Source organism: Paramisgurnus dabryanus, chromosome 12 (assembly GCF_030506205.2).
Source record: "Paramisgurnus dabryanus chromosome 12, PD_genome_1.1, whole genome shotgun sequence".
NCBI classification, from domain to species: Eukaryota; Metazoa; Chordata; class Actinopteri; order Cypriniformes; family Cobitidae; genus Paramisgurnus; species Paramisgurnus dabryanus.
The window spans coordinates 37,236,957-37,257,720 of NC_133348.1; the positions used below are offsets into that span (position 1 = coordinate 37,236,957).

The 20,764-nt window shown below is 44.1% G+C and overlaps 1 protein-coding gene across 4 annotated transcripts in view; it reads left to right on the forward strand.

Annotated features, from left to right (window-relative positions):
* LOC135745422 (brain-enriched guanylate kinase-associated protein) overlaps positions 1 to 20,764 on the forward strand; it is a 206,637-nt gene that overhangs the window by 134,116 nt on the left and 51,757 nt on the right. For 3 of the 4 annotated variants that reach the window (XM_065263719.2, XM_065263721.2, XM_065263720.2), the window contains exons 2-3: positions 3,671 to 3,744; positions 5,087 to 5,153. Coding sequence is in view for 1 of the 4 variants with exons in the window: in XM_065263717.2 (XP_065119789.1) it covers positions 3,671 to 3,832; positions 5,087 to 5,153 (229 nt within the window). In the remaining 3 variants the exon portion in view is untranslated. Of the gene's footprint in view, positions 1 to 3,670; positions 3,833 to 5,086; positions 5,154 to 20,764 lie in introns of all 4 variants that reach the window. The other variant, XM_065263717.2, reaches the window with a different exon arrangement.

Consider the following 20,764-nt stretch of genomic DNA (forward strand, 5'->3'; position numbering starts at 1 on the left):
TCACACGGACACACACACACACACACACACACACACACACACACACACACACACACAAACAAACAAACAAACAAACACATCTGGCATGTAACAAACCCAGTGCACTCATGATTTTGTATATGAAACACACAAATATGATGGACTTTAAACAAATGACCCATGCATGTTAAACAGATGTATTAATACAAAACCTAAAATGCATGTTTCAGCTTAAAGCTGTAGTCTACGATGTTGAAAATCGGTTGAGAAAGCCTGAGGCGGTTAAGTAAGTTTTAAAAAACTCATCCCGCCCCTCTGTGCTACCTGATCCCTCCCACCGGGAAACGAACTGAACAACGTCACTCATTCAAGCTTTGATCACTGGTAGTAAACACCGAGCGGTAAACACATAAAGCTTGGAGGAATGAACAATTACAATTATGATTGCAATTGACGTTATTTACATTCACAACAACGTTTGGCATAAGTTTCCCCTCCTGAGCTTCAAGGAATGACTTTGTAAATATAATTACTTTGACCCGTGATACGCGATGCTAAACGGCTAACATTCCAAAGCCGACCGGCAGCATGAGCATGTTGTTGCCAGACTGATAAAAAGATGTATGTAACACCACACACAATCTTTGTAAATATAATTACTTTGACCCGTGATACCCGATGCTAAACGGCTTCAATGCCGACCGGCAGCATGAGCATGTTGTTACCAGACTGATAAAAAGATTTATGTAACACCACACACAATCTTTGTAAATACAACCCCAAAACAGAAAAAGTTGGGACACAGTAGAAATTGTGAGTAAAAAAGGAATGGAATAATTTACAAATCTCATAAACTTATATTTTATTCACAGTACAATATAGATAACAAATTAAATGTTGAAAGTTATACATTTTGAAATGTCATGCCAAATATTGGCTCATTTTGGATTTCATGAGAGCTACACATTCCAAAAAAAGTTGGGACAGGTAGCAATAAGAGGCCAGAAAAGTTAAATGTACATATAAGGAACAGCTGGAGGAGGACCAATGTTTAGGAATAGGAATGTTGTCCTATTCTTGTCTAATACAGACTTCTAGTTGCTCAACTGTCTTAGGTCTTCTTTGTCGCATCTTCCTTTTTATGATGCACCAAATGTTTTCTATGGATGAAAGATCTGGACTGCAGGCTGGCCATTTCAGTACTCAGATCCTTCTTCTATGCAGTCTTGATGTTGTAATTGATGCAGTATGTGGTCTGGCATTGTCATGTTGGAAAATGCAAGGTCTTCCCTGAAAGAGACGACGTCTGAATGGGATCATATGTATCTAGAACTTGGATAAACCTTTCTGCATTGATGGTGCCTTTCCAGATGTGTAAGCTGCCCATGCCACACGCACTCATGCAACCCCAAACCATCAGAGATTCAGGCTTCTGAACTGAGCGCTAATAACAACTTGGGTTGACATTGTCCTCTTTAGTCCGGATGAAATGGCATCCCAGTTTTTCAAAAAGAACTTCAAATTTTGATTCGTTGGACCACAGAACAGTTTTCCACTTTGCCAAAGTCCATTTTAAATGAGACTTGCCCAGGGAAAACGCCTGTGCTTCTGGATCATGTTTAGATATGGCTTCTTTTTTGACCTATAGAGTTTTAGTTGGCAACGGTGAATGGCACGGTGGATTGTGTTCACTGACAATGTTTTCTGGAAGTATTCCTGAGCCCATGTTATGATTTCCATTACAGTAGCATTCCTGTATGTGATGCAGCGCTGTCTTAGGGCCCGAAGATCACCGGCATCCGGTATGGTTTTCCGGTCTTGACCCTTACGCACAGAGATTGTTCCAGATTCTCTGAATCTTTGAATGGTATTATGCACTGTAGATGATGATAACTTCAATCTCTTTGCAATTTTTCTCTGAGAAACTCAGAAAACTATTTTTCGCTGCAGCATTGGGGGAATTGGTGATTCTCTGCCCATCTTGACCTCTGACAGACACTGCCACTCTGAAAGGCTCTTTTTATACTCAATCATGTTGCCAATTGACCTAATAAGTTGCAAATTGGTCTTTCAACTGTTCCTTAAATGTACATTTAACTTTTCTGGCCTCTTATTGCTACCTGTCCCAACTTTATTTGGAATGTGTAGCTCTCATGAAATCCAAAATGAGCCAATATTTGGCATGACATTTCAAAATATCTTACTTTCAACATTTGATATGTTATCTATATTCTACTATTAATAAAATATAAGTTTATGAGATTTGTAAATTATTCCATTCCTTTTTTACTCACAATTTCTACAGTGTCCCAACTTTTTGGGGTTGTATAAGTACTTTGACCCGTGATACGCGATGCTAAACGGCTAACATTCCAATGCCGACCGGCAGCATGAGCATGTTGTTACCAGACTGATAAAAAGATTTATGTAACACAGCACACAATCTTTGTAAATATAATTACTTTGACCCGTGATACGCGATGCTAAACGGCTAACATTCCAATGCCGACCGGCAGCATGAGCATGTTGTTACCAGACTGATAAAAAGATTTATGTAACACCGCACACAATCTTTGAAAATATAATTACTTTGACCCGTGATACGCGATGCTAAACGGCTAACATTCCACTGCCGACCGGCAGCATGTTGTCAGACTGATAAAAATATATTTATGTAACCTCACACAATAAAATTATAAATAGATGCGTACCTGTTCAACAAAAAGTCCGCCGTGTCTGCGTCGGTTTTCAGCCCCAAATCTCCCTGAAGCTTCCTCCAACGGTCAATTGCGGACCCTTTATTGATTCTACTTAGAGTCCGGCGTTTTTCACACTTTTTTTACCTCTGCTCTTTCCTCTACAGACTTCCCTTTTCTTCTAACCGTTACTGTAGGGACAAGAAGCTTGCTGCTGTCGGTTAGTTTTTTTCCATTAGTGAGATGTTGCTGCTTCGCTAGCTAACATACACTGACACAAATGTCATGTCGCAGGCACGAGAGGGGCGGGGTGGTGAGCGATGGGGTGGAGACGCGATCGCGAGGTGGATTTTCAAGTGTACGGGGATTTGATGAGAGCAGTTAACCAATGTAAGCTGTCCGGCCGGACAGTTTACATTGGTCAATTTATCTCCCGCCGTACACCCAATAGACTGAATGGATTTCTAAAATTCTTTTTTCTCTTCATATTGTTAGGATTTTACTGTAGAACCATAACCAGCATCTAAACGAGTTTATTAATAATGAACAATCTTTGAAATCGTAGACCATAGCTTTAATTTAAAAACACCTTCTCCTGTTTAATTTTAACATACATCGGTGACATTGTTTTGTCTTAAGATGCGCACCTGTAGGGTTTTTTGTAAAGTTTGTTGGTAAAAACTTCTTAAATGACCTAATATAAATAAGGTCTAGTCCTGGATAAATCTAAACCCTCTCCAGGAAACCCATTAGAATGGGTTTGCATAGCTTGTGCATCAAGGGGGTTGACATATTTAAAATGATATGAAATTTGTGAGATCTCACTGAAATGGCTAGTTGAATAGGAAAAAATTCCATTTCCATTTCTAGATTCCCTATATTGATTTTGTATTTCTGTCAGATTATGTGTTGAAAAGAATCAAGAAATGTTTTCATTTTCTTGGTCATATACTGTAATATGAAGTGAAAGTAATTACGTCCATGTCTGTATGCAGCTCTCTGCAGGAACAGAAGGAGGACCTGCGGAAGCGTCTCTCCTATACCACTCATAAGCTGGAGCTTTTAGAACGTGAGTTTGACTCTACGAGGCAGTACCTGGAGACTGAGCTGCGACGGGCTCAGGAGGAGCTTGACAAGTTTACTGAAAAACTACGCCGGTAAAGAAGCTTGTGCATAGTTGCATTTGGCCTGAAAACAGCAAGGCATTCCATTCACCTTAAGTATAGTTAAATAAACTGTTAATCAAACAGGACCAGTATACAGACATCTTTTTTTTAACATAAAGCAGTAGTGTATGCAAAGCTAAACATTTTGGGATCATTTACCCACCATTATAAAGTACCTAACCTGTAAAGTTCTATATCTTTCTTTAGAACTCAATAATTATAATTTAATAAATATATGTTCGGCTGGAATAAAAACAATGTCAGTACATCCTAGTTTTTTTAATATTTGTAATAATTCCCTTTTGCTTTCATAACAGGATCTCAGCATGATTTGAGAATGTTTCACACAGTACGGAGCCAAAGGAATGTGACCTTTTGTACAAAACAGTTTACTTACATTAGATCAATTACCTAGAAAGTGCAGAATCATTAATAGTCATTTTTTTATTGTGAACTTCTGCTTAATTGTTTTACATTTTACTAAATCATAAAAGATTAAAATTTACAGATTTAAATGGCAAAATCAGAGATTATCAATTTCGTTACTTTCCCCAAACCATTCTGAGAGACCTAGCTAGAATTGAATTACCACATTATCATTTTCATAAAATTACCAAAGACCCCTTTGTTTTGTGTTTGCTTGCAAGTTTTAGATAAATTAAAGTTATTCCATAGTTAATCTTAATAATTCCTTAAATTCCTAGCTAGGCTAGGGCAGCTTCAACCTAATACTCCTTGTCATTTATTTCTCAGCTGAAAAAAATATTCAAGAACAGTCACAAACTTCTTTTCCAGTGTGGAAATTTTTGTTGGTAATATTGACCAAAAAAGCATGCATGACTAACAACTTTCGCTATCCACAGGGAAATGCAGAACTTCCAAGCACTTCTGGCTTATTTTCAAAATACTTTGATCAACATAAAACAAACACTAATTCTTGCATATTATTTTGTTGAGTGGTATGAAATTTGAAGCCTAGATATGGTTTCACTAGAGAAAGCAACTGCATAATAAATCAATCCCACAGTTCTTACTTGTGCATGTGTTGGGTCTCCTAAAATAAAAATAAAAGTAATGAATCGAGATTGTAAGAGATACTGTAATATATTGTTGAAAATGATGGATAGGTGAGCTGGTAAAATATTTAGCAAAAGATTATAAAAAATGGAATTTACTAGGTAAAGCATTTAAGACCTTCGTGTGAGTGCTGGAATAAAAGAAACTTTGTTATTGTGTGTCTTATAGAATACAGAGCAGTTACTCAGCATTGCAACGGATCAACCAGGACTTGGAGGATAAAATCCACAGAAATGTGAGTGCATACCAAGGCACTTTTTTAAGTCTGGCACACATTACACAAGAGGTGTTAATTTTGTCTGAGCAAATGTGCATGTGCTGATGTGATGTTGTTTGCATCTTTGTTTTTGAGCACTTGTTTGCATTTGTCCATTTGTGTTTTGGATGAAAGGGTTTACATTGCTGTCCACATATTTATGTGTTTTTGCAGTTTTTGGTGTGACAAATTAATTCAGTTCAATTCAACATGACAGTTTCAAAGCAGCTTCACATAAAAAATATTAAATATGTAATACATATAGTATTCCATTCTGTAAGTAATATTGCAAATTGTACTGTCCTCTTAGATTGTTAACTTTTTCTATAACTATAGGATATTTAGGGTCAGTTTCCCAGACTGGTTTAGATCATTCTAGGAATAGGCCTTAGTTATATTAGGACATATAAGTAGTTTTTACAAACATACCTTAAAAAAAATATTACTGGTGTGCATCTTGAGACAAAACAATGGCACTAATATATGTTAAGATAAGTCAAGGCAAGATTACTCCACTTTTATAAAAAATCTTGATAATTTACTCTCATGGCATCCAAAATGTTTATGTCTTTCTTTCTTCAGTTGAAAATAATTTAAGTTTTTTGAGAAAAAGATTTCATGATTATCTTCCATATTGTGGACTTTAGTGAACCTCAACGGTTTACAGCAGCGTTTCTCAAAGTGTGGGGCGGGCCCCACTGGTGGGGAATAGGAACAAGTGGGGTGTGACAAATGGGAGGAAATTTGGTCATTTTTGTGCCCATCTCTATTAATTCTCTTAATCATTGACCATACACTCAAAATGATACATTTAAATATAAGCCTAACTTAAAACAACATCAGACTGTGAAGAAAATGTCACGCGGAACCATAGTCTACAAGAATGAATTAATGTCAGAATTGAAGTGGAACAAAAATTTTAATGTGGAGAGGCGTTATAGGCAGTAGCGGGTATAAAAGTTAACAATGGATACGTTTGTGACAAGGAATGAAAACGTCTCGGTTACGGATGTAACCCTCGTTCCCTGAAGGAGGGAACGGAGACGTCACGTCGTGACCGACGAATTGGGAACTCGCTTAGAGGACCAATCTGCTTCGAATACTACTAAAACGCCAATGAACTTGGCATTGAGATATTTGCATAATGCTGGCGCCGCCCCGCCAGGTGCGTATATAAGCAGCAGGTGCAAATAGGGAAATTAGCTTCTTTTTCGCTGAGAAAGCCGGAAAGTGTGACCGGCCGTAACAGCAGGTGGCAGCACCTGTGGCGACGGGACGTGACGTCTCCGTTCCCTCCTTCAGGGAACGAGGGTTACATCCGTAACCGAGACGTTCCCTTTCAGTCGGTCACTACGACGTCACGTCGTGACCGACGAATTGGGAATCCCTACCAAAACGCCACTAGGGGCTGACCTCTTCCAGTGTCTGCAGAGAATCCTCCAAAATCCCCTCAGGGACATGGAGAAATAAGATAGGGCAGAAAGGCCGGGCACTAGATGTTCCTTTAACCCACAGAAGTGCCAGCGACTGGGAAGCGCCCTACCTGAGCGGGATAGGAACGCTGCGGAAGCCACCGCCCCTCTTAAGGGCTAATGGTGGACGATAAGAATAAAGACAGCCGTGGCTGTGTAAGCAAAGCAGTGCTCTGCTAAGGGAAACGTGGGCTGGTAGGATTAACCCCACGGAAAAATACTCACAAAGGAACCCGGTGGGACACAATGTGGAGCCCGAGCCAACACGTAGGTTCGCGAGGATGCAGCTAGTGAAGGCTGACAGCCAATGCTCCGCAACAAAGGCTGCCAAGGCAGCGGAGGAAGAACAATTCAAACCATTACGCATTTTTGTTCTGAAGGCCTGACACAGTTATGAAGCATCAGTTGGAGGCTGCAAGCCGACCTGCGAGACTGCTCTCCGTGCTCCCCCTTGTGAGGAAAGAACACGAGAGGATACAGGCTCGATACGAACACTGTAAAATCTAATGAACGTATTAGGTGTCGCCCAACCAGCAGCTCTACAGATGTCTGTTAGCGAGGAACCACGAGCTAGAGCCCAAGATGAGGCAACACTCCGTGTGGAGTGTGCTCTCAAATTAAAGGGGCAAGGAATACCCTGAAGATTATAAGCCAGGGTGATAGTATCAACTATCCAATGAGACATCCTCTGCTTAGTGACAGCTTTCCCTTTCTGCTGGCCACCATAACAAACAAAGAGCTGGTCTGAGGTCCTGAGGCTTTGCGTGCGATCCACGTAGAGTCGCAGTGCGCGTACGGGGCACAACAAAGCCATGGTTGGGTCTGCGTCCTCCGGAGGCAGCGCTTGCAAGCTCACCACTTGGTCTCTGAAAGGAGTAGTGGGAACTTTGGGCACGTAGCCTGGTCTGGGCCTCAATGTTACGCTTGAGGCAGCAGGACCAAACTGAAGGCACGAGTCGTCAACAGAGAATGCATGTAAATCTCCTACTCTCTTCACTGAAGCCAATGCTAGCAGGGTCAGAGCTTTCATTGATAAAAGCTTCAGACTCGCAGACTGCAAAGGCTCGAACGGGGGGGCCTGAAGGGCTTTCAGCACCATGGACAGGTCCCAGGGAGGAATAGAAGGAGAGCGCGAGGGGTTTAGCCTACGAGCGCCTCTTAAAAATCTAATAACTAAATCATGCTGGCCGACTGATCTGCCGTTGATAAGTGAGTGATGAGCAGAAATAGCAGCGATATCAACTTTAATGGTGGAGGGTGACAGCCTACCGTCTAACCTATGTTGAAGATATAAAAGCACGATGTTAATAGGGCATTCTCTGGGGTCCTCGCGTTGCGAAGAGCACCAGGTGACGAAAAGGTTCCATTTAAGCGCGTAAGCCCGTCTTGTGGACGGAGCTCGAGCCGCGTCGATTGTGTTAGATACCGCTTGCGGTAAATCACCTAAACCTTGCGCGCGCTCAACGACCACACATGGAGATCCCACAGGTCGGGGCGCGGGTGCCATAATGTGCCCCCTCCTTGAGAAAGAAGGTCCTTTCTCAGGGGAATCCGCCAGGGAGGGGCTGTCGCGAGGAGCATTAACTCTGGAAACCAATTCTTGCTCGTCCAATATGGGGCGATCAGTAAAAGGCTCTCCTCGTCCTGCCTGACTTTGCACAGTGTCTGTGCGATTAAGCTCACTGGGGGGAATGCGTATTTGCGCATCCCCCGAGGCCAGCTGTGTGCCAATGCGTCCACGCCGAGGCTGCCCTCGGTTAGTGAATAAAACAGGCGACAGTGGGTATCGTCCGGCGACGCAAACAGGTCTATCTGCGCACGACCGAACTTCTTCCAAATTAGCTGGACCGTCTGGGGGTGGAGTCGCCATTCGCCGGGGCGCGCAGCTCGAGAAAGCGCGTCCGCCGCTGTATTGAGCCAGCCCGGAATGTGAATGGCACGAAGGGACCTCAGATGCTTCTGACTCCAAAGGAGGAGATGACGAGCGAGATGCGACAGGTGACGGGAGCGCAAACCGCCTTGACGGTTGATATACGCAACGGTCGCAGTGTTGTCGGTGCGTACTAGTACATCCTTCCCTCGCAGCTCCGTAGCGAAGCGTACAAGTCCCAGATATACTGCCCACAACTCTCGGCAATTGATGTGCCAGTGCAACTGGGGTGCTGTCCACACCCCTGAAGCTGTAAGCTCGTCGTACGTGGCACCCCAGCCCGTGTCGGACGCATCTGTGTGTACAACAGCATGCTGAGCGATCTGTCTCATGGACACACCGGACCTGAGAAACGCGGGGTCCGACCACGGGGGGAATGTTAGGCGACACGCAGGTGTAATAGCTACACGATGGATGCCGGCGCGCCACGCTCTCCTCGGGACTCGATCGTGAAGCCAACGCTGAAGCGGTCTCATATGGAGCAGTCCGAGCGGTGTCACGGCCGCTGCTGCTGCCATATGCCCCAGGAGCTTTTGAAATTGTTTCAGCGGGACCGCATTCTTCCCTCGGAATGAACCGAGGCAAGTCAGAATTGACTGGACGCGCTCTTCTGTCAAACGCGCCGATAAATCGATCGAGTCCAGTTCCATCCCGAGAAAAGAGATCCTCTGCGTGGGGCAGAGTTTGCTCTTTTCCCAGTTGACCCAAACGGGCGAGATGCCGAAGCGTTAAATCTCTGTGCTCGCACAGCGTCCGTCGAGAATGCGCTATTATAAGCCAATCGTCGAGGTAAGCCAATATGCGAACGCCGCTCTCTCTGAGGGGTTTTAACGCCGCCTCCACTACTTTCGTGAACACACGGGGAGAGAGGGATAGCCCGAACGGTAAAACTTTGTACTGGTATGCCCGTCCCTCGAATGCAAACCGGAGAAACGATCTGTGACGAGGGATTATGGACACATGAAAGTACGCGTCTTTCAGGTCTATTGCCGCAAACCAATCTTGGGGGCGAATTGAATTGAATATTTGCTTCGGTGTTATCATCCTGAAGGACCTCTTCTGCAGAGATGTGTTCAGAACGCGCAAATCCAAGATCGGTCGCAACCCACCGCCTTTTTTGGGTACTATAAAATACGGGCTGTATAAACCCGTTCTCATCTCGGTTGGAGGGACCGGCTCGATCGCGTCCTTCGCCAGCAGGACTTCGACCTCTGCACGCAGTACGTGTGCATCGGACGCTTTCACCGTGGTGAAACGAATGCCCGAGAATTTGGGTGTGTGCCGGATGAATTGAATTTCGTAACCGAGGCGAACAGTGCGTAAAACCCAACGAGACGGGCTGGGAAGCTGAAGCCACGCCCCCAGGGACCGTACGAGGGGAATTAACGGCACTGTCGGGGTACCCGCGGTGGGGCGGCTGAGCGGGACAGGTGGTACTGCCGGTACGTCTGCTGGGACAGCATAAGTATCTACAGTAAGTGTGTGTGTGACACTGACCTGAGCCCGCTGAGGGTGACGGTCGTCTGGTCTCCTCAGCGGAGAGCACAGACTCCGAGGAGGGTGCTGGTGGTCCCGTCTCCTCAGCGGAGAGCTGGAACTCCTCAGAACACCCGCTGGCGATAGAGGAGAGGGAGGAAGAGCATGTAAATGCCCGCTCACATCTCTCTCGATCCTCTGGAGACCTGGAGAAGGAATAGGAATGCACTCTTTTTGTGGTTTTGTGGGTGCCGGCTGAGAAGCCGGCGGAACAGAAACAAAACGAAACCAAAGATTCTCCACCCGGCCCTCTACCGGTGGAGGGAGCGATGCCATCACCGTCTCCCGTAGAGTGATCCCATCCAAATCCAGGTCGCCCGTCTCAGGGCCGCTTCGATTTCCGTTTACCACGGGAAGCGGGTGGGGCGGGCGGGGCGGGCTGTCGACGGCTGTTCCCCCTCCGTGGCCTGGAAGATGTTCTAGTGGGGGGGGCGGAGGCAGCCGCCGCAGGGCGCCCTCGGCGAGGAGCAGACGGGCCCGCCGGCGCTGGAGGGCGAGATGCAGGTCGCTTGCGCCGGGGCATGATCTGAGCGATCGCCTCTGTCTGCTTCTGGGCGGCGGAGAACTGCTGGGCGAAGGACTCCACCGACTCACCGAATACGCCAGCCTGGGACACTGGAGCGTCCAAGAACTTGTTCTTCTCCGCATCCGACATGTCCGCCAGACATAGCCATAAGTGGCGTTCCTGGACCACCATCGTGGACATGGCACGACCAATTGCCTGCGCTGTCACCTTCGTAGCGCGAAGAGCCAGATCAGTGGCAGCCCGGAGCTCCGAAAGGACAGGCGAGTCGTGTCCTCCCTCGTGCAGATCCCTCAAGGCCTTCGCTTGGTGAACCTGCAGCAACGCCATAGCGTGCAGGGCTGAAGCCACCTCTCCACATGCCTGGTGGGCAGCGCCCGTTAAACCGGAGGACTGTCTGCAGGCACGAGAGGGGAGGGTTGGGCGGTCCTTCCAAGAGGGAGCGTTGGCCGGACACAGCTGCATCGCGACCGCACGCTCCACAGGAGGGATCCCCGTATAACCCTTAGCGGCTCCGCTGGTGAGGGAGGTGAGGGGGGAGGGCTGAAACGGCCGTAATCTCGTGGAAAACAGCGACTTCCAGGTTCTAGTCAGCTCCTCGTGCACCTCGGGGAAGAAAGGCACCGGTGGAGAGGGTTGTGAAACCCGGGCAGCTCCAAAGAACCAATCATCCAGGCGGGACGGTTCGGGCTGAGGGGGGGGAACCCACTCTAACCCTACGGTCTCCGCCGCTCGAGCGAGCACGGCCACCATCTCTGGATCGAACTCCGGCGTCCCAACCCGACCAGAGGGAGGAAGGGCGTCGGGGTCCACGTCAGGGGGAGGAGGCCCACCCTCGGATGCTGCGGCGTCGGTGGACCCGGAGGGCGGCACGATGGATTCTAGAGACATCGTAGAACACGACGCTGAAGTCTCCATCGGCACATCAACCGGCTGTGGATGAGGAGGCTGAGAGCCTGAGGACGAATCCCCCGCTCGGCTCAGCACAGTGATGCGCAGGTCGTCCTTTGAGAGCTTCACAGCCGCACCGTGGCGGCGTTCAGCACTCGCATGACGAGGGTTGCGTTTTTCCCGGAGGAAAGACAACCGTCTGCGCAAATCCACAAGGGACATGTTCTCGCAGTGAGAACACTTACCCCCAGCGAACGCTGCCTCTGCGTGCTCGATGCCCAAACACGAGACAACGCTCGTGACCGTCCTTCGGACCCATGTATTTGCCGCACCCAAGATCGCACGGACGAAAAGCCATCCTGAAAAGGACGCTGATGTCCGGATATACGAGAGAGTGGCTGCCTTTAACAAGGCACAAAGCTCTCTCGTATCACTCTTTTAGGGAAATTCACTCAGATGCTTAGTTGATGAGCGCACAGGAAGGCAACGCACACACTAAACTCAAAACAATAAAAGATGTAGAGTCGTGGAATTAAGCGAAGCGTCCGCTGTGGTACTGCTAGTCCAACCAACTTCAGCAATCGAATCCCACCAGAGTAGAGTAGCTTCTCAGTAGCAGATACTGCCGGCTTTCGAAGCGATAAAAAGCTAATTTCCCTATTTGCACCTGCTGCTTATATACGCACCTGGCGGGGCGGCGCCAGCATTATGCAAATATCTCAATGCCAAGTTCATTGGCGTTTTAGTAGTATTCGAAGCAGATTGGTCCTCTAAGCGAGTTCCCAATTCGTCGGTCACGACGTGACGTCGTAGTGACCGACTGAAAGGGAACTGGAGATTCTGTACTAGCAGAGAAAACCAAGACAGACAGTCGACCCAATCAACCAAAACGGCAGCCGAAAAGAAAGTATGATGACTTTTGTGAGAGACAAAATGCAAACACAGCTGCATTATTATTATTTACTTTTAAACAAAGTTTTTTTTCACATTTGCACATTTGTTTTTTTTTCCGCGTTTCTCTATTGAAAGTGTTTAATGCTGTTATTTTTTTAAATATGATGGGATTAAACAAATTTTAACAGTTAAAATTAAAACCTACTTGATCCCTTTTGTCGGGGAAATTAGGGACAGGTGGGGCTCGGAACCCTTCCCTACCTCCAAAGTGGGGAATGGCAGAAAAAGTTTGAGAAACACTGGTTTACAGTTTCAATTAATTAAGTCAAAAGGGCACGTGTTACCAGTGTTACCAGTGTTTCGGCAACATGCATTCTGCCGCGGTGGGCCGATTTCTTAGTAATGTTCCATTTTTGGTTTCATTTTTGCTAACGTTCCAGAAACATTGTGACAGCATACTCAAAATAATTTTATAAATTAATCCCAAGGATAACATTGTAGCGATGTAGTACCCTTTGTCCTTTTCTGTGTCATTTTGGGATGTGGGAATTTAGTAGATTTGTTTAACAAATTAATAAATGAAACTTTACATGGAGACATATGTATCTTATGGCAAACATCTGCTAGCAAATAGACAACTGACAACAAGCTCATCAAAATTCTTTTTATCTTTGGGAATAAAATATTTAAATGGGGCACAGCTTTCTTTGCTCAGTCAACCTGTAAGAGTACTGCGCATGCATCTAATTGGGTTCATTCGCTGTAACCAGGCAACCAGCAACGAATGGTGGCTGAAGAGAAGGTAAGTGTTAAAAATGCAATGTATTAATATAAATGCATTTTTGTATTACTTTTGTCTGTGTAACATTGATTTTTACTTTATGCTTGTAATGTGTGTATTCCAAAGATGGCCTGAAATAAATTCTTAAAAGAATACTTCACCGATTTAGCATTCAGCTTTGTATCAGTAGAAACCTGACAGTATTTTTGAATGACCGTGTTTCCCACCCTCATGTCCCCGTGAGAGGAGATATATCTGTATTCTGGTTGTCCAAAAATTCCTCCGATGACGCAAAATGACAGTTTTTGGCCAGAGGCAAAGACTTCAGCCAGTATTAGGAGCTACTTCCGCAGGTTTTCTCCCCGCCCATAGGGGTTGGACTGCGAGTCCTTTCAGAAAAGCCTGAATCAAAACGAGAGTCAGCCATCTTTAATCTTCGTTAAGCTAAGCTAGCCTGATCATGCTTTGTGGAGAAAGCCGAGTAAACAAACCACGATGGCAGAGTGTAGTTTTGAAAATGAGATGGCAGAAGGGGATTTTGATGACCTATTGCTCGAATCTGATGGTCGTGGTTACCTGTACGAGCCGCAATACAACGAGGAACAGGATGATTGAGGAACAAGAGGCTGCTACAGCAGTTGTTTTAGCCGAGATGGTGCGAGACTTGCCTGGCGGTCAGGAAGAAGACCCCAGTCAGACTCAAGTCGGCGCGGTCTGGTGGTGTACGTGCTCTCACTGTGTGCCTATGCACACCGAAAGAGTCATATTGCTGTCGCGAATTTCAGCGATGCCATTTTCTTCTTGAAGAAATGGCTGAATCTGCTGTGGAAACGGGACCGCCAGTATGTGTAACACGGCACCGAAGCTTTGATCCACACATGGACAGGGGAGTCCTGGAAAGTTATTTCAGGATTCTGAAGGTGAATTGGAAACGGCAGCCAAAGCCCGCAGGGAGAAACGGAGGCATGAGTATAAAGTGAGTATTTTGTTTTTCAGGTCCGTCAGCTGAGCTATGGTTGTTATATTTACACCTATGTTAGCCTATTGTATGTTAAAATAGCTTGCATTGCTATCGTCGTGCTTACTGTTTTTAGACAATATCGACTTACATCCTACCGTCATTTTGTGGAATGGGTTTTGCAAGGCGAAAGACTGGGGAAAGGCTATCGACTTGTTTTGCCTGCCTGTGTTGTTCAGGACATCAGACGTAGATATCCAGCTCCTCACGGGCAATATAGCGGCTATAAAGAAACTGATGAAGCTCTGGATGAGCTATAAGTGTGAATTGTTTGTTTGTTAATAAAAAGTTAAAACTCACATTGGTTGTGGATCGTGTTATAGTCCTTATTGTTGCTACATTAGAGTATTTGCCTAGAGAAAAAGTGACTGCAATTTGAGGAAAGCTTTCTTGCAATTTCTTTTTAAAGTTTAGATCTAAATTGTGTAACACCCATAATATTTGGCTTTATTTTTAACCCAAATGAATTCAGGTAGATTTTGTAAAGTAAGTAATGACAGCTAAATCACAGTGACAGTAATCATTCCACCTCCACAAGTCTATAATGTATAACTTTGGTGTACAAAAGACTACAGCGTTAGATGAAGAAATTTAGTTTTTTATTATTCACAAAAGAAAGATATTGTGCCACCAGTGAAAAGCACACATTAAAATAAACAAGGACATAATTTACATCTAAAAAGTTCCTGCACAATATAAAAACAAAGCAAAATAAATGATATTTGTGTGTTTATATACACACACAGTATATAATAAATTAAAGAGTGGTCGCAGAATCTGATTAGACACAGCATTAGGACGCAGGGAAGAGGTGCTATTAGAAAGTGTCAGTCACAGAAGTGACTTTTAAAAGAAGTCGTTGCAGCCTCATTTGATGGTTTAGGCAATGGTGCAATGTTGGGTGGCAGCACAGGTTGTGGCAGGGCAAGTGAGGAGGTTGGCACCTTGTACACAATGTTTGGATTGAGTCTTTTGTCTATGACCTTCAGGATGAGTTTGTCTACAAACTGTGTGGTGTGTGGTATGAAGATTTTCTTCAATACCCACTGCTTGGATCTCTTGCAGAACACTTGGTTGAACCGTGCTTCTCCTGTAAAGGGTAGGAAATTAGATTTAACTTTACTGTCATTATGCAGAGTACAAGTATAAAAAAACTAAATGTAATTTGTATCCAACAAGAACTGCAAAAAATATAGTGCAGTTTAGACAGTAGTGCTGTTTGTTTACAAAGGTGGTTTAGAGTAATAAAAAATTAAATATAAATGTGTGGAGTTTATTATCTGTTACCTTTTAAGAGCAGAATAAATATGGATTTGTAATATGAAGCATGTATGAACAACATGCACAGATATGTGCGATGCAGTAGCAGTAACCTAATAGTAGTATAAATAATATTGATTTATACAGTGTATAAACAGAATATATTATAAGAAAAACACAATAAATATTCATATTCAGCAAGAACCATATAGATAAGATATGTACAGCTATGGGCAGTGTGGTACCATTGTAGTGCAGGAACTAAGATTATAAGAGTAGTAATATAATATTATGTTTAATATAATTACACATAAAATCTGAACTAAAATTCGACTTTGCTAGACTTTATTCCACTATGAAGGGATATAACAAATTAAAACATGATCATTGGGATTTGGAAAAACCATCAAGTGTACAAGCGCAACTTCTCACCAGTATGTTGGAAAAGATGGCCCTGTTCAATGTCTCTCAGAAGCCTTTTGTCAAGGACCAGCGATGACAGGTCTTGAAATGTCACAGAATCCTTCTTCATCCACATGCGCATCTTTTGCTTCTGGACTGTTAGAGGAGCATGATCAAACCGATGCTGTCCTCCGTCATCATCTGTCCACTCATGCTCATTATACACATGTAGAATGGACTTCCACCAGCATTTCAGTGCCTGGATGAAAATATGATTATTATCATTAAGTCTATAAAAATAGTTTTTCCTAAAATAGGAATACATTAGAATCAAAGTCTTACCTCGACGCCCCCCTTACTGGTTGCACAGGAAAACCACATATGATTTAGGACAGACCAATAAAAGATAATACAATTAGTAACTTTGAACCTTGCAAACCAATGTAAAGTCTCCCACATTACAAACCAACGATGACCTGGTCCATGCAAGGAGGATTTCATTGTTCTTTTTTTCCCCTTCTTCTGCATCTTCTTCTGGAAACCTGTGAGTAACGAGCATATATTTTAAAGAAAAGAGTTGTTTTTGGAAATTGCTACTCTAGTAAATGCCTACATTTAATTTTTCATCACAGTTAAAAAATCAGAAGTAAATAAACTGAGGACTGTACGTTATTATATTCATTTTCATGCAGATGCAATCCCCAGTGGCGTGTTTACCCACCACGCAAACCACGCAATAATATTTGCGCTGATCCTCCCGAGGGCACAATAAAGGCTACTTCATGAGTGAAACTCTACGGGAAAGCGCACCTCTGCACAGCGCGCACAAATGCTCGCTCGACTCTCTCTCTTTGTGCTCTCGTAACTGCACAACATTCACTCGATGGTCAAGTTTACTTTAAAGACTTTGGGCTTCACACCTGTGATTGGTGGTTTGGTTTTATGACACGCATCTTTTGTTCCACACTCGTACAGGTATAAACATGATAAAGACACCACGCAGGGGTTAAAATCATGTCGAAAATAGACAAATCATATTCTGTATCTCATCATTGTCATTAAAATCTCATCTATAGTGTATTTCTAGTCTATATGCTTGTTTTATCTCACAGTAAGTTTGTTTTTGCAATATGAACATGAGAGTTATGTGATTCCCATCCATAAATTCAAGCAATAACCAACTTACAATGTTGTTTGCTGGTGTCTGTTAGTTCAGTTTGTAAAATCAGTATGAATCTTAATCTAATGCTTCCTCTTTTTCCTTATTTAGTTTTTTAGTAAGATGTCAGACACTGAATTGCAGTATTAATGACATTGTTTTAAATACATCCTATAATACATTTGCAAGCAAAATATATATCTGAGAGGGATGTGAAAAAATTTTTTAAACCAAGAATTTTGTCAAACCAAACTAAAAATGTAGTGTTATTTTAAGCAGTGTAAAACAAAATAAACCAGTTTTATATATATCTCACTTAATTCTATATACTGAATATTATTGTTGTGCAATTCAAATGAAAAACCTTGGGCAATGCTGGGGCATGGGGGGCCCGGTGACCTGTGAGAGGAGAGACATGAGACATCTGGTTTGTGACGTCACGCTGAACAGATCGTGCATCGTAGCTCCGTTGAGTTCATCATCTTAAATCCTTTTTTTACCATCTTATTCCTATTTATATAATATAACTTATTAGTTTTACATAGGAATACTTTACCGTGACGATTATTGAGCAGTACTACCACGTGAAACTATTTATCACTAATGAACACCCAGTGTTTGCATATAGCCCGCTAGCATCCACAAACGGTGGAGGCTGAAGCTAGCATTTTCCGATCTAATGGCGGATTCATCTGATATATGCTTTTCTGACCTGTCCTCACCTGAGCGGGAAGCTGTGGAGGAGTTGTTTCCCGGTCTTAGAAGATCCAACACGAGGTACAGCGCCCACTTCACCCTGCCTTCCGACGTCCACAAGCGAACGAGGCGCGCAACAAACGAGCATTCCACGCGATGCAGCTTCACGGACCGTGAACGACTGAACGGAGACGCCATCGCCCAACATGAAAGCGATCGGGAAGCTGTGGAGGAACCGCTGCCCGGCCTTCGCAGATTCAGCAAGCCCAACATCACCCTGGCCCCAGACGTTTGCAGGCGACCGAGGCGTGTCACAACCGAACACCCCACGCGATGCAGCTCCGGGGACCACGTTCGGGTAAACGAAGACGCCATTGCCCAGCATGAAAGTGGTAAGACTCCGCTTGTTATTGTAACATGTACTACTTGCCACATGTATAGTTTAGCTTCTGCTGTTAGCATAGAGGGGTTTACATGCACTAAGTGTATTGAAGTATTAAAGGGGCCATGGCATGAAAATCTGACTTTTTCCATGTTTAAGTGCTATGATTGGGTCCCTAGTTTTTTTCAATTCAATTCAATTTTATTTATATAGCGCTTTTCACAAAAGTCAATTGTTTCAAAGCAGCTTTACATAAATAGAAGCAGTGAAAAGCACAGAAAACGACAGATAGCACAACAGAATACATGATAGCATGAGCAGTTAAATTTGCTGCGGCTATGACTCAATATTATAATTGCACGTATTACTAAAGCAACGTATAGAAGAGGAAGCTAGGTAAAGCCCAAAAAGGCTGCCTCCCCGGGGTGAAAAACCCCCTAGGAGAAAAAAAAACCCCGTGCTTTTATCCAAGGAAAAATAAGTCCTAGGAGGGAAAAACCCTTGGGAGAACGGAAATGGAGATTTAGCGGAGATTAAGCGGTTCTGCCGGTGATCGTTGGTCAGGTATCAGCTGGGCATAACGTTGAAGGACGGCCAGTAGATCAGAGGTGTGCCGACTTTCACATCTACCGGGACTGGGTCTGTTTGTCTCGTCCTCGGGTCGAGGACGAGACAGGGAGAGAAAAACAAAATCGTATTAGCGTAGCAGCCGTTCATATGTATTGAAGTGTCACACAGTGATGTGGTTTAACTCAGCTTAGTTCCAGACAGACTAAATATTGCGGCATAATAATATTATCCACAGTTGAGGATTTAGCAAATTGGGGGCCCAATGCGAGGGTATATATGGTAAATAAGGGTCACCTTCCGATCTTTAAGAGAAAATGAAACCTGACGACCCGTTTGACTAAGGCCTAAAGCCCCACTGTCGTCGTTAATGCAGGTTCAGTGGCAAACGGGTCTATATTGTATACCATTTACAGGACCAGGAGAAGACGCCAAAAACATCGCAACCCGACCATACGTGTTAACCCGTTTGACTAAGGCCGGAAGCCCCACTGTCGTCGTTAATGCAGGTTCAGTGGCAAACGGGTCTGTATGGCATACTATTCATAAGACTTACGATAGCGCCAAAATCGCAGCCCGACCATACGTGCCAACCCGTTTGACTAAGGCTGGAGGCCCCACTGTCGTCGTTAATGCAGGTTCAGTGGCAAACGGGTCTGTATGGCATACTATTCATAAGACTTACGATAGCGCCAAAATTGCAACCCGACCATACGTGCCAACCCGTTTGACTAAGGCTGGAGGCCCCACTGTCGTCGTTAATGCAGGTTCAGTGGCAAACGGGTATGTATGGCATACTATTCACAAGACACACGAAAGCGCGAAAAACGCAAAACGCAACCCGACCATACATACCAACCCGTTTGACTAAGGCTGGAGGCCCCACTGTCGTCGTTAATGCAGGTTCAGTGGCAAATGGGTCTGTATGGCATACTATTCACAAGACACACGAAAGCACCAAAATCGCAACCCGACCATACGTGCCAAACCGTTTGACTAAGGCCGAAAGCCCCACTGTCGTCGTTAATGCAGGTTCAGTGGCAAACGGTGGCAAACTATTTAATGCAATTCATTTTAAGTGTTCATGTAGAAAAGGTTTTTATTTATTTATTTGGTTGGTCTGTGTTATGACCGTGAGTGCTTTGTTCCGTGAAAATAACTATTGCGAGTTAAGAACCTTTACTAGACAAATTATGCGAATGCTTTGTTGAAGAGAAAAGTTTTAAGTCTAGATTTAAAATGATCGACTGTGTCTGATTCTCGGACATCGGTTGGTAAATCATTCCAGAGCTTAGGGGCTAAGTAGGAAAAGGATCTTCCACTTTTAGACACTTTTGATAGTCTAGGGATAATCAATAGGCCAGAATTTTGCGACCGTAGTGTGCGTGATGGATTGTATTCTGATAGTAATTCTCTAAGATATGAGGGTGCTAAGCCATTTAAAGCTTTGTAGGTGATTAATGATATTTTAAATTGGATGCGATATTTAACTGGTAGCCAGTGTAAAGATGCCAGAATTGGGCTTATGTGGTCATACTTCTTAGATCGAGTAAGTACCCTTGCAGAAGCGTTTTGAACTAGCTGAAGCTTGTTGACCTGATTTGAATGGCATCCCCCGAGTAGCGAGTTACAATAGTCTATTCTAGAGGTCATAAAAGCATGAATAAGCTTCTCTGCGTCAGATGTAGACAGTATATGGCGTATTTTTGAGATATTTCTAAGATGGAAGAATGCTGTGCGGCAGACGTTGGCAATATGACTATCAAAGGATAAGTTGCTGTCGAACATCACACCTAAGTTCCTAACCGTGGAAGATGGCACCACAGTACAGCCATCTATGTGCAATTTGTAATCTGACATATTATGTTTGTAGCGATTTGGTTCAATAATAAGTACCTCTGTCTTAAAGGAGTTGAGCTTAAGAAAGTTATGTGCCATCCAGTCACTAACATCGCTAATGCAGTCTTTTAGCTTAGAAAACGTGTGTGTTTCGCTGGGATGCGAGGAGATGTAAAGCTGGGTATCATCCGCATAGCAGTGAAAACTTATGTTGTGTTTCCTGATAATGTCTCCTAGGGG